General features: G+C 48.6%; 1 protein-coding gene across 1 annotated transcript; it reads right to left on the bottom strand.

Moving 5' to 3' along the window:
• Positions 1-4,702: 4,702 nt before the first annotated feature.
• On the bottom strand, positions 4,703-12,235 carry LOC135532837 (Na(+)/H(+) exchange regulatory cofactor NHE-RF2-like). Its single transcript, XM_064960273.1, has 3 exons — positions 11,240-12,235; positions 9,959-10,240; positions 4,703-4,837 (listed from the first exon to the last, which is right to left on the bottom strand). Exons 1-3 carry the CDS (start codon positions 11,510-11,512, stop codon positions 4,703-4,705), a joined length of 690 nt encoding a protein of 229 aa, XP_064816345.1. The 5' UTR covers positions 11,513-12,235.

Raw genomic sequence — 12,235 nt, 5'->3', positions numbered from 1 at the left:
GGATGTGATACAGCCTGGAATTGAACCAGGGACTGTAGTGATGCCTCTTGCACTGAGATGCAGTGCCTTAGACTGCAGTGCCACAGACTGTTGTGTCACTCGGGAGCCCCCATTTGCTTTGGCAAATCTAAACATATGATTCCCATGCCATTAAAGCCCTTATATTGACATTTAGTTGAAATTGAGAGAGAGAGAGGCAAGCAAAAGACGAAACTCTTTCATTTGATAATGACACAATCTCGTCTCCTCTCTCGTCTCCTCTATCGGGGGGGAGGTTCTGTTTCTTTGATTATGTCTCAGGAAGCTGTTACCTGCTGTTAGGCCCTGAGTGAGTCTTCTTTACATCAGTCTATATATATACACCTGAAGGAATAGTCTTGGCTGGGTTAGACAGAGCATCCTACTGTAATATCTAGACCCCTGTCAGTGTGTGCGTGCATATGTGTGTGTCTCTTTCTCTCTCTTTGTGTGCGTGTGCATGTGTTTGTGTGGAGAGCAGCCTTCAGATATACCCACGCCCCTGTTAATTAAGCAATAAGGCCAGAGGAGGTGAGGAGGTGTGGTATATGGCCAATATACCACGGCTAAGGGATGTTCTTAAGAGCAACACAATGTGGAGTGTCTGAATACAGACCTTAGACATGGTATATTGGCCATAATAGACCACAAACCCCCGAGGCGCCTTATTGCTATTATAAATGGTTTACCAATGTCATTTGAGTAGTAAAAACAAATGTTTTGTCATACCCGTGGTACACGGTCTGATGTACCACAGCTGTCAGCCAATCAGCATTCAGGGCTCGAACCTCCCAGTTTATAATATGTGTTATATAACTGTCACACTCCCTCTGCAGCTCCAGTCATTGTCCTCAGTAGGATTCTATTAGACGTTAAAAAAAAACATTTTAGAAAGCTGGACACGACTCACATGACTGTATAGGTAAGCCTGCTGTGCTTATGGATGAAAATGTTCTCCTTCCTGTTTTGAGTTTTATATCCACCACTATTTACATACTGTATGTACATAATATTACAACCATATGTCTGTCTCTCTCTCCTCTCTAGCACTCTATTTCTCCTCAGTTTCACCTTCTCTTTATACGTTATCAAGTCAACCATACACTGTACAGGGTAAATCATTTTTTTGATTCATGTGTGTACATTGTGCATAAGGGGGTTGCATTCCTGGTGCTACAGTCAGTACAGCTACAGTTACACAGTCAGTACAGCTACAGTCACACAGTCAGTACAGCTACAGTCACACAGTCAGTACAGCTACAGTCACACAGTCAGTACAGCTACAGTTACACAGTCAGTACAGCTACAGTTACACAGTCAGTACAGCTACAGTCACACAGTCAGTACAGCTACAATCACAGTCAGTACAGCTAGTCAAAGGTTAATGTACAGGTATAGAGAGAGTCCTATAATTCACAACAGTACAGCCTGCAGTTACCAGTCAGTAAAGCTATAGTCACAAGTCAGTACAGCTATAATCACACAGTCAGTACAGCCCTAATCACAATCAGTACAGCTATAATCACACAGTCAGTACAGCTATAATCACACAGTCAGTACAGCTATAGTCACACAGTCAGTACAGTCAGTACAGCTATGTACATAGTAAGTTAAAATAAGTGTTCATTCAGTAGTACAGTATAGTCATTACAGCCAGTACAGCTATATTCACAGTCAGTCAGTACAGCCACATAGTCAGTACAGCTACAGTCCCACAGTCAGTACAGTCACACAGTCACACAGTCAGTACAGCTACAGTCCCACAGCCAGTACAGTTTAGTCAGCACAGCTACAGTCCCACAGCCAGTACAGTCACACAGTCAGTACAGCTACAGTCCCACAGCCAGTACAGCTCACAGTCAGTACAGCTACAGTCCCACAGCCAGTACAGTCACACAGTCAGCACAGCTACAGTCCCACAGCCAACAGCTCAGTCACACAGTCAGTACAGTCACACAGTCAGTACAGCTACAGTCCCACAGCCAGTACAGTCACAAGTCAGCACAGCTACAGTCCCACAGCCAGTACAGTCACACAGTCAGTACAGTCACACAGTCTACACAGTCAGTACAGCCAGTGGGTCAGTACAGCTCCCACAGCCAGTACAGTCACAGTCAGCACAGTTTTAGTAGTCCCACAGTCCAGTACAGTCACACAGTCAGTACAGTCACACAGTCAGTCCTGCAGCTACAGTCCCACAGCCAGTACAGTCACACAGTCAGCACAGCTACAGTGCCACAGCCAGTACAGTCACACAGTCAGTACAGCTACAGTCCCACAGCCAGAACAGATACAGTCCCACAGTCAGTACAGCTATAGTCCCACAGCCAGTACAGTCACACATCACAGTACAGTCCACAGTCAGCACAGAACAGTCCACACAGTCAGTCACAGCCAGTACAGTCCCACAGCCAGTCACAGAATCAGTACAGTCAGAATCAGTACAGCTACAGTCCCACAGCCAGTACAGTCACACAGTCAGCACAGCTTGTACAGTCCCACAGTTAGTACAGTCACACAGTCAGTACAGTCACACAGTCAGTACAGCTACAGTCCCACAGCCAGTACAGTTACACAGTCAGCACAGCTACAGTCCCACAGCCAGTACAGTCCACATTAGTCAGTACAGCTACAGTCCCACAGCCAGTACAGTCACACAGTCATACAGTACAGTCCCACAGTACAGTCACACAGTCAGTACAGTCACACAGTCAGTACAGCTACAGTCCCACAGCCAGTACAGTTACATAGTCAGCACAGCTACAGTCCCACAGCCAGTACAGCCACATAGTCAGTACAGCTACAGTCCCACAGCCAGTACAGTCACACAGTCAGCACAGCTACAGTCCCACAGCCAGTACAGTCACACAGTCAGTACAGTCACACAGTCAGTACAGCTACAGTCCCACAGCCAGTACAGTCACAGTCCAGTCACACAGTCAGTACAGCACAGTCCCACAGCCAGTACAGTCACATAGTCAGCACAGCTACAGTCCCACAGCCAGTACAGTCACACAGTACAGTCAGTCACAGCTACAGTCCCACAGCCAGTACAGTCACACAGTCAGCACAGCTACAGTCCCACAGCCAGTACAGTCACACAGTCAGTACAGTCACACAGTCAGTACAGCTACAGTCCCACAGCCAGTACAGTCACACAGTCAGCACAGCTACAGTCCCACAGCCAGTACAGTCACACAGTCAGTACAGCTACAGTCCCACAGCCAGAACAGTCACACAGTCAGTACAGTCCCACAGTCAGAACAGATACAGTCCCACAGTCAGCACAGCTACAGTCCCACAGCCAGTACAGTCAGCACAGCTAGAGTCCCACAGCCAGTACAGTCACACAATCAGTACAGCTACAGTCCCACAGCCAGTACAGTCACTCAGTCAGTACAGCTACAGTCCCACAGCCAGTACAGTCAGCACAGCTAGAGTCCCACAGCCAGTACAGTCACACAATCAGTACAGCTACAGTCCCACAGCCAGTACAGTCACAGTCAGTCAGACAGTCCCACAGCCAGTACAGTCACACAGTCAGTACAGTCACACAGTCAGTACAGCTACAGTCCCACAGCCAGTACAGTCACACAGTCAGCACAGCTACAGTCCCACAGCCAGTACAGTCACACAGTCAGTACAGCTACAGTCCCACAGCCAGAACAGTCACACAGTCAGTACAGTCCCACAGTCAGAACAGATACAGTCCCACAGTCAGCACAGCTACAGTCCCACAGCCAGTACAGTCACACAGTCAGAACAGATACAGTCCCACAGCCAGTACAGTCAGCACAGCTAGAGTCCCACAGCCAGTACAGTCACACAATCAGTACAGATACAGTCCCACAGCCAGTACAGTCAGCACAGCTAGAGTCCCACAGCCAGTACAGTCACACAATCAGTACAGCTACAGTCCCACAGCCAGTACAGTCACTCAGTCAGTACAGCCTGAAATCAGTTGGTTCTGAGTTAATCTCTTCTTCTGGACTCTCTGAGCTGTCAAATCTACAGGAGTGTAAACAGTAGAGGAATGCAGGGAAAAGGAAACCTGAAGATGAAGGGAGATCAAACCCAGAAAACCCCAGTGAGAATCGTATGACTTCTACACACACAGATGCACTGATGCAAAAGGTGGCATGTGGACATACAGACAAGCATGCATACACCCACGTACGCAGGCAGTAATGCACACATGCACATATGCAGACACACACACACACACGTGTGCACACATGAACATACACACACACACACATTAGGCGAATGTGTTAGTGATTATGGTTGGTGACAGGGGGTCTGTGGAGCTCTGTAGAGGCGCTGCCTGCACTACTTCCCAGCCCCAGAACAGACTGGGCTGCAGACTGGAGCCTAATCCCTCAGCTCCTCCCTCGACTCCTCCCCCCAGGAAGTCCTGGAATTCAAGGTAACCCTAGGAGTCTGGCTGCCCTGACAACACTTACTGTAGCAAACTGGGCTCACTGCATACACAGTAGAGAGGGGAGGAAAAGAGAGGTCCTTTAGAGTTCTAGATAACTGAGTAGACTAAACAGTCCCATCTAAAACTGATCAGAACTGCTCTGTGGTTAAGCGGCCATCCTGTGAAAGACTGCTGCCCTGCTACAGAGCCCCTCCCTCCCTGTTCCCCCACCCATCCAGCCGGTCAGACGATTCTACGTCTGTTTTATGGACCACAGCGGAGGCCAAGGAGGGAAAACAGACGTGTGTGGGAGACAGGGTGTGAGACAGACAGCTGGTACTGACAGCTAGGAGGGACGTTCCAGTCGTACCCCCCACTCTCTACGTCAGCCTCTGGAGTCTGCAATAGAAGTTACAGATGCATGGTCCACGTTTTATATTGCATATCTAGACTGAAATCCATCTCTTATAAAACATGGACTCTCAATTGGGACACTGACAGAGTACAGGCATTGGGGTCAGCTGAAGGCTGCAGACCGGATACTGTCCCCTTATTATTTTATAATGAGTCCTGGCCACCAACTAAACTATATCAACAAATAAATACATTATTTTAGCTCTGTGGATTAGAGTGGACACACATGCATGCATGCACATATCACACAAACACACTTTGATCCCTTTGTGATGAAACAGGAAATATCCCCTCCTCGTCCACCCACAGCTTGTTACACATTACCATAGGCATGTCCAGCTGCAGGACCCTAGTCCTACGTGAGAGTGTGTGTGTGCGTGCATACATGAGAGAGTGTGTGTGTGCGTGCATACAGAGTGTGTGTGTGTGCCGTGCATACATGAGAGTGTGTGTGTGTGCGTGCCGTGCATACATGAGAGTGTGTGTGTGTGCGTGCCGTGCATACATGAGAGTGTGTGTGTGTGCGTGCCGTGCATACATGAGTGTGTGTGTGTGCGTGCCGTGCATACATGAGTGTGTGTGTGAGTGTGCCGTGCATACATGAGTGTGTGAGTGTGCCGTGCATACATGAGTGTGTGAGTGTGCCGTGCATACATGAGTGTGTGAGTGTGCCGTGCATACATGAGTGTGTGAGTGTGCCGTGCATACATGAGTGTGTGAGTGTGCCGTGCATACATGAGTGTGTGTGCGTGCCGTGCATACATGAGTGTGTGTGTGTGCCGTGCATACATGAGTGTGTGTGTGTGCGTGCATACATGAGTGTGTGTGTGCGTGCCGTGCATACATGAGTGTGTGTGTGAGTGTGCCGTGCATACATGAGTGTGTGTGTGAGTGTGCCGTGCATACATGAGTGTGTGAGTGTGCCGTGCATACATGAGTGTGTGAGTGTGCCGTGCATACATGAGTGTGTGAGTGTGCCGTGCATACATGAGTGTGTGAGTGTGCCGTGCATACATGAGTGTGTGAGTGTGTGTGTGTGAGTGTGCCGTGCATACATGAGTGTGAGTGTGCGTGCCGTGCATACATGAGTGTGAGTGTGCGTGCCGAGCATACATGAGTGTGAGTGTGCGTGCCGTGCATACATGAGTGTGAGTGTGCGTGCCGTGCATACATGAGTGTGTGTGTGTGTGTGTGCGTGCCGTGCATACATGAGTGTGTGAGTGTGCCGTGCATACATGAGAGTGTGAGTGTGCGTGCATACATGAGAGTGTGAGTGTGCCGTGCATACATGAGTGTGCGTGCGTGCATACATGAGAGTGAGTGTGTGAGTGTGCCGTGCATACATGAGTGTGAGTGTGCGTGCCGTGCATACATGAGTGTGTGTGTGCCGTGCATACATGAGTGTCTGTGTGTGTGTGTGCCGTGCATACATGAGTGTGAGTGTGCCGTGCATACATGAGTGTGCGTGCGTGCATACATGAGAGTGAGTGTGTGAGTGTGCCATGCATACATGAGTGTGAATGTGCGTGCCGAGCATACATGAGTGTGAGTGTGCGTTCCGTGCATACATGAGCTGTGTGTGTTTCCTCCTTTCCACATGAGAAAGATTTATTTCATGAGAGTGTGAGTGTCGTGCATACATGAGTAGTGTTTATGTTCATACATGAGAGTGTGTGTGTGCGTGCAAGTGCATACATGAGTGTGTGTGGTGCATACATGAGTGTGCCGTGCATACATGAGTGTGCGTGCGTGCATACATGAGAGTGAGTGTGTGAGTGTGCCGTGCATACATGAGTGTGAGTGTGCGTGCTGCATACATGAGTGTGTGTATGTTACATGGTGTGTGTATGCGTGCCTTGTGAGTGTGCGTGTCCCCAGACATCACACTACTACACTGACCCACTGACTGGCTGTTGTGCAGGGTTTCCCAAACTCCCCCTCTCCTCTTCTTTCCTCCTTTCCACTTGGAAAGATTTGTTTCTGGGGTCTCTGTGTATTTTATGTTCTCTTCAGGCAAGCTTGGGCAGAGAGAGAGGGGGGGGGGATACACTTCCTGAGCTTAGTTAGGCCTTCTGGCCCCTCAGGCTGCTGGGATTTCTTTCCACGGCTCACAAAGCGATCGCAGCTGAGCAAAGGCTAAACACACACACACACCACAGCACCCCCCCCCACCCCACCCCACACACACCACAGCACCCCCCCCCACGCACACACTGATTGTCCTTGTCAGTCCTTTTGTAGAAATAAGAGTTCTGCATCGTGCACCAATTGGCAAGACGAGCGTAAGTGAAAACACATGTTCTGTTGAATGCATGAAACAGAAGCAGAGGAGCCTCCTCTTGCAGATGAAAACAAAAGCAGAGTAGATTGTCAGGAAGACAGGGACCCAACGGAAATGTTTTCCAAATCCACATGCAATACTTGAACTAGATTTGAGAAAACAAACTGTTTGCAGCCCAGGGCTATAAGCCAGGGCTATCATATTTCAGACATCTGCACATACAACCATTCACCAGAACATGTTCACCCAAGGGTCCCTATTCATAAAGCTTTACAGAGTAGGAGGGCTGATCTAGGATCAGGTCTCCCTGTCCATCCATCTTATTTATTGTTATTTATTTATTATGATCTAAAACACTAAACTGATCCTAGCCCAGCACTTCTACACTGAGGTCTACTGTAATATTGTGTGGATAGTAGTTTCTACAGCCACAGGATGTCACTGAGGTACTTGGCAAGCATTGTCAAGAATTGCTGCATTGTCCATTTGGTCAGAATCCTAACCACTGTGATGTGCCTTTCTGACCATTGAAACTACAAGAAGTCTGGAACCAATCCTGCCATCTGACACACACACACACACACACACACACACACACACACACACACACACACACACACACACACACACACACACACACACACACACACACACACACACACACACACACACACACACACACACACACACACACACACACACACTATTACTACTACTGTGTGTTGACAGGTCTTGGACAGGGCTCCCTTCAAATAGAGGACAGGTCTAATCTAATCTAGGCCATCAGATCAGGTTGGAGCTCAGTCAGCCAGCTCAAAAAACAAGACCCAGGTAATCAGATCTCAGCGGGTATAGGATGGAGTCACCCTTAGACACGGATCTCAGGTCAATTTGTATGTCTCCCCCTAATAGTGTAGGTTATGATTTGGGGAAGATAGTCACAGATCTAGGGTCAGTCTAAAGGCAATCAGGTGTTATACATCGGCTTCTCTGGCTGCTACAGCGAGAGAATGCTGACCCACATTCAAATACCAGCACACGGTGACAGCATGGTACTGTGCAGATAGCAGATAGCAGTTTGGGTTTAGCTACCCTTGAGCTACCCTTGAACTCAATCTAACCTGGAACCCACAGGGTGAAAACAAGAGAGGAAGACCCAAGAACACCTTGAGTGGTGACACAGAACAAGACATGAAGAAGGTGGGGGTGACGTATCAACACCGTGAAGGTGCAGGACAGAAGGGTTTGGAAGAGATAGGAAGCGTGTCATTCCAGAAGGAATGGTGCAAGACAGAAGGGTTTGGAAGAGATAGGAAGCGTGTCATTCCAGAAGGAATGGTGCAGGACAGAAGGGTTTGGAAGAGATAGGAAGCGTGTCATTCCAGAAGGAATGGTGCAGGACAGAAGGGTTTGGAAGAGATAGGAAGCGTGTCATTCCAGAAGGAATGGTGCAAGACAGAAGGGTTTGGAAGAGATAGGAAGCATGTCATTCCAGAAGGAATGGTGCAGGACAGAAGGGTTTGGAAGAGATAGGAAGCGTGTCATTCCAGAAGGAATGGTGCAGGACAGAAGGGTTTGGAAGAGATAGGAAGCGTGTCATTCCAGAAGGAATGGTGCAGGACAGAAGGGTTTGGAAGAGATAGGAAGCGTGTCATACCAGAAGGAATGCTGCAGGACAGAAGGGTTTGGAAGAGATAGGAAGCGTGTCATTCCAGAAGGAATGCTGCAGGACAGAAGGGTTTGGAAGAGACAGGAAGCGTGTCATTCCAGAAGGAATGGTGCAGGACAGAAGGGTTTGGAAGAGATAGGAAGCGTGTCATTCCAGAAGGAATGGTGCAGGACAGAAGAGTTTGGAAGAGATAGGAAGCGTGTCATTCCAGAAGGAATTTGGAAGAGATAGGAAGCGTGTCATTCCAGAAGAATGCAGAAGGGTTTGGAAGAGATAGGAAGCGTGTCATTCAGGAAGGAATGTTGCAGGACAGAAGGGTTTGGAAGAGATAGGAAGTGTGTCATTCCGGAAGGAATGGTGCAGGACAGAAGGGTTTGGAAGAGATAGGAAGCGTGTCATTCAGGAAGGAATGCTGCAGGACAGAAGGGTTTGGAAGAGATAGGAAGCGTGTCATTCCGGAAGGAATGGTGCAGGACAGAAGGGTTTGGAAGAGATAGGAAGCGTGTCATTCCAGAAGGAATGTTGCAGGACAGAAGGGTTTGGAAGAGACAGGAAGCGTGTCATTCCAGAAGGAATGGTGCAGGACAGAAGGGTTTGGAAGAGATAGGAAGCGTGTCATTCCGGAAGGAATGCTGCAGGACAGAAGGGTTTGGAAGAGATAGGAAGCGTGTCATTCCGGAAGGAATGGTGCAGGACAGAAGGGTTTGGAAGAGATAGGAAGCGTGTCATTCCAGAAGGAATGTTGCAGGACAGAAGGGTTTGGAAGAGATAGGAAGCGTGTCATTCCAGAAGGAATGGTGCAGGACAGAAGGGTTTGGAAGAGATAGGAAGCGTGTCATTCCAGAAGGAATTCAAAGGCCTAAGTAAGTACTGTATGTTCTCTCGAACATCCCCTAACTTCAGCCATAATCCCCGAAATACCATCCCCTGATCCAGGAGCCTTCAGTCTCATATCTGATGTGCAGATATGAGTGCAGGATTTTGTTCCAGCCAAGAACACAAGAACACAGCCCTGTAAAAAGCATCTATGTCGGCTGGTGGCCTCTGGTGTGTGTTTGTGCATGTGGAAGCTTTTGTTCCAGTCCAGCACTCACCCACCACCACAACACCCCCACAAAGTAAACATCCATAGAGTCTCAACCGAGGGGGTACGCACCTTCTTGGCGGCCCGCGACGGAGACCTTCGCGTGGGCTTGGGTACCTCTCTGGTCAGGGTAGTGGGCAGCTTGGACACGGAGCCGTTCTCTCTCTTGGCGGTGGGCGAGGAGGCCGGGGGCGAGGAGGGGTGGTGAGGCAGGGGACACAGAGGTGGGTCCCCCAGACGGACAGCCATCTCCTCGGTGCAGACGAGGCGCAGGCTGCGGAGGTACTCGTCCGTCTCCCGGTCTACCACCAGCAGCCTGGTCTCATGCTCCACAGCCTTGATCCTCTGCACCACCTGTGGGGAGAGGGAGATCATTATTGCACATCATTATAACACTGTACATAGCCATAATATGACATTTGAAATGTGTATATTTGAAACTTGTGAGTGTTACTGTTCATTTTTTAAATTGTATATATTACTCGGTTGTTTATTATCTAGTTCACTTGCTTTGGCAATATAAACATATGTTTCCCATGCCAATAATGCCCTTTTAATGGAATGGAACAAAGGAGAGGATGAAAGCGTAAGATAGGGAGAGAAAGAGAATGAGAGTAATAACATGATAATTGACATGATAATGAAGTAGTGAACTACAGGGAATAGGGGGTGATGGGAGACAGAAACACCAACACTCTACAGTATCTGGACAATACATCATGTCAGCCTCTTTGTTGAAGTGTCTAAAGTGGGTCTCCCTTGTCCCAGTAGACGTCTGTCTCCGCCAGTGATGACTTACTGCTGAGCGGCACGGGGTAAGGGACTAGGGAGGAAGGGTTTGGGAACACATTCTCATTTACAGCAACGACCTGGGGAACAGTTACAGGGCAGAGGAGGGGGGGATGAACGAGACAATTGTAAACTGGGGATGGTTAGGTAGCCATGATGGTATGAGGGTCAGATTGGGAATGTAGCCAGGACACCAGGATTAACATCTCTACTCTGACAATAAGTGTCATGGGATCTTTAGTGACCACAGAGAGTCAGGACACCCGTTTAACGTCCCATCCAAAAGACAGCACCCTACACAGGGCAATGTCCCCAATGACTGCCCTGGGGCATTATTTTTAGACCAGAGGAAAGGGTGCCTCCTACTGGCCCTCCAACACCACTTCCAGCAGCATCTGGTCTCCCATCCAGGGACTGACCAGGACCAACACTGCTTAGATTCAGAAGCAAGCCAGCAGTGGCATGCAGGGTGGTGTGCTGCTGGCGCATATTAAACATGTCGATGTAGACCACTGACAGAGAAAACCGGATGGAGTTGGACAGTTCGTGATGTGCTATACTCACTTGATGGTGCGTATCTTTCTCCACATTTCCCCCGTTCACCTCAATGACACGGTCCCCCGGGCGCAGCCCCGAAGCTTCGGCTGACGACGCGGGCTCAACTTTGCGAATGAACTGGCCGTTCTTCCACTTCTCACCGTGCAAGTGAAACCCATACCCGTTCTCACTCTTTGTCATGATACAAAGCCGTGGTTTCAGTTCGCTGGCCATTTCTCCTGCAGTCCAGGACTTTAAACCTATTTTGTTCTTGAATATAGTTAGCAAAGCAGAAAACATACAAAAATGTAATACAATAATGACCCAACAGAGCGTAGAGCGAAACTTTCACTCTACATGTAACACACCATCCTCTGCGTATGCGTAATTTGTTCCAAAAGTTGCTCTGCAGGTTCTTCACACACAAAAACGCTCCAAACAAAAGAAAACACTCCGTATTAAAAATTATATTCCAGCATTGAACTTCACATGTAATAAAGGCAAACTCCTCCTAAAAATAGCGTAAATTATCGACCCAGGCGAACGTATTGCATGGTGTAACCAATATATCCGCTAGTCGTATCGTCTCTCTGAAAACGAGTGAATTATTCTTGTTGGCGGCGCAGCGTCCTCAATCCCTCCAACTTGCCCATCCTGAGGACTGATAAAGCGAGAGACCCCCCGTGCAACATGCTGCACCAGGAAAGAGCAACAGGCACTAACTAACCCCTCTCTCGACCTCCATCCATAACAACCGGTTGGGGAATAAGGATTCAATTACAACACATGCCGGGTTTCCAGATAATTGGATAGGACACTCGTTTGGTGCGTAATAGCACCTCCCTCGCTAGAACTCAACGAGTTTTTCTGGGGCTGTCATTATAAGAGCGCGGCTCTTGAAGAGTGGTCTAAGAAGGGGTCCTTTCTCACTGAGTAGCCTAATCAAGCGCATCCTGTGGAAATGCTGCCGTTAAGCACGGCATGGGGATCCAGGTATGAGGACTCCGCATGTAATCGACCAAT

The sequence above is a fragment of the Oncorhynchus masou genome, unplaced genomic scaffold (genome assembly GCF_036934945.1).
Source record: "Oncorhynchus masou masou isolate Uvic2021 unplaced genomic scaffold, UVic_Omas_1.1 unplaced_scaffold_2055, whole genome shotgun sequence".
Taxonomy (NCBI): Eukaryota; Metazoa; Chordata; class Actinopteri; order Salmoniformes; family Salmonidae; genus Oncorhynchus; species Oncorhynchus masou.
The sequence above is the reverse complement of the archived record's forward strand: the minus strand, read 5'-3'. Positions and strand labels throughout refer to the sequence as shown.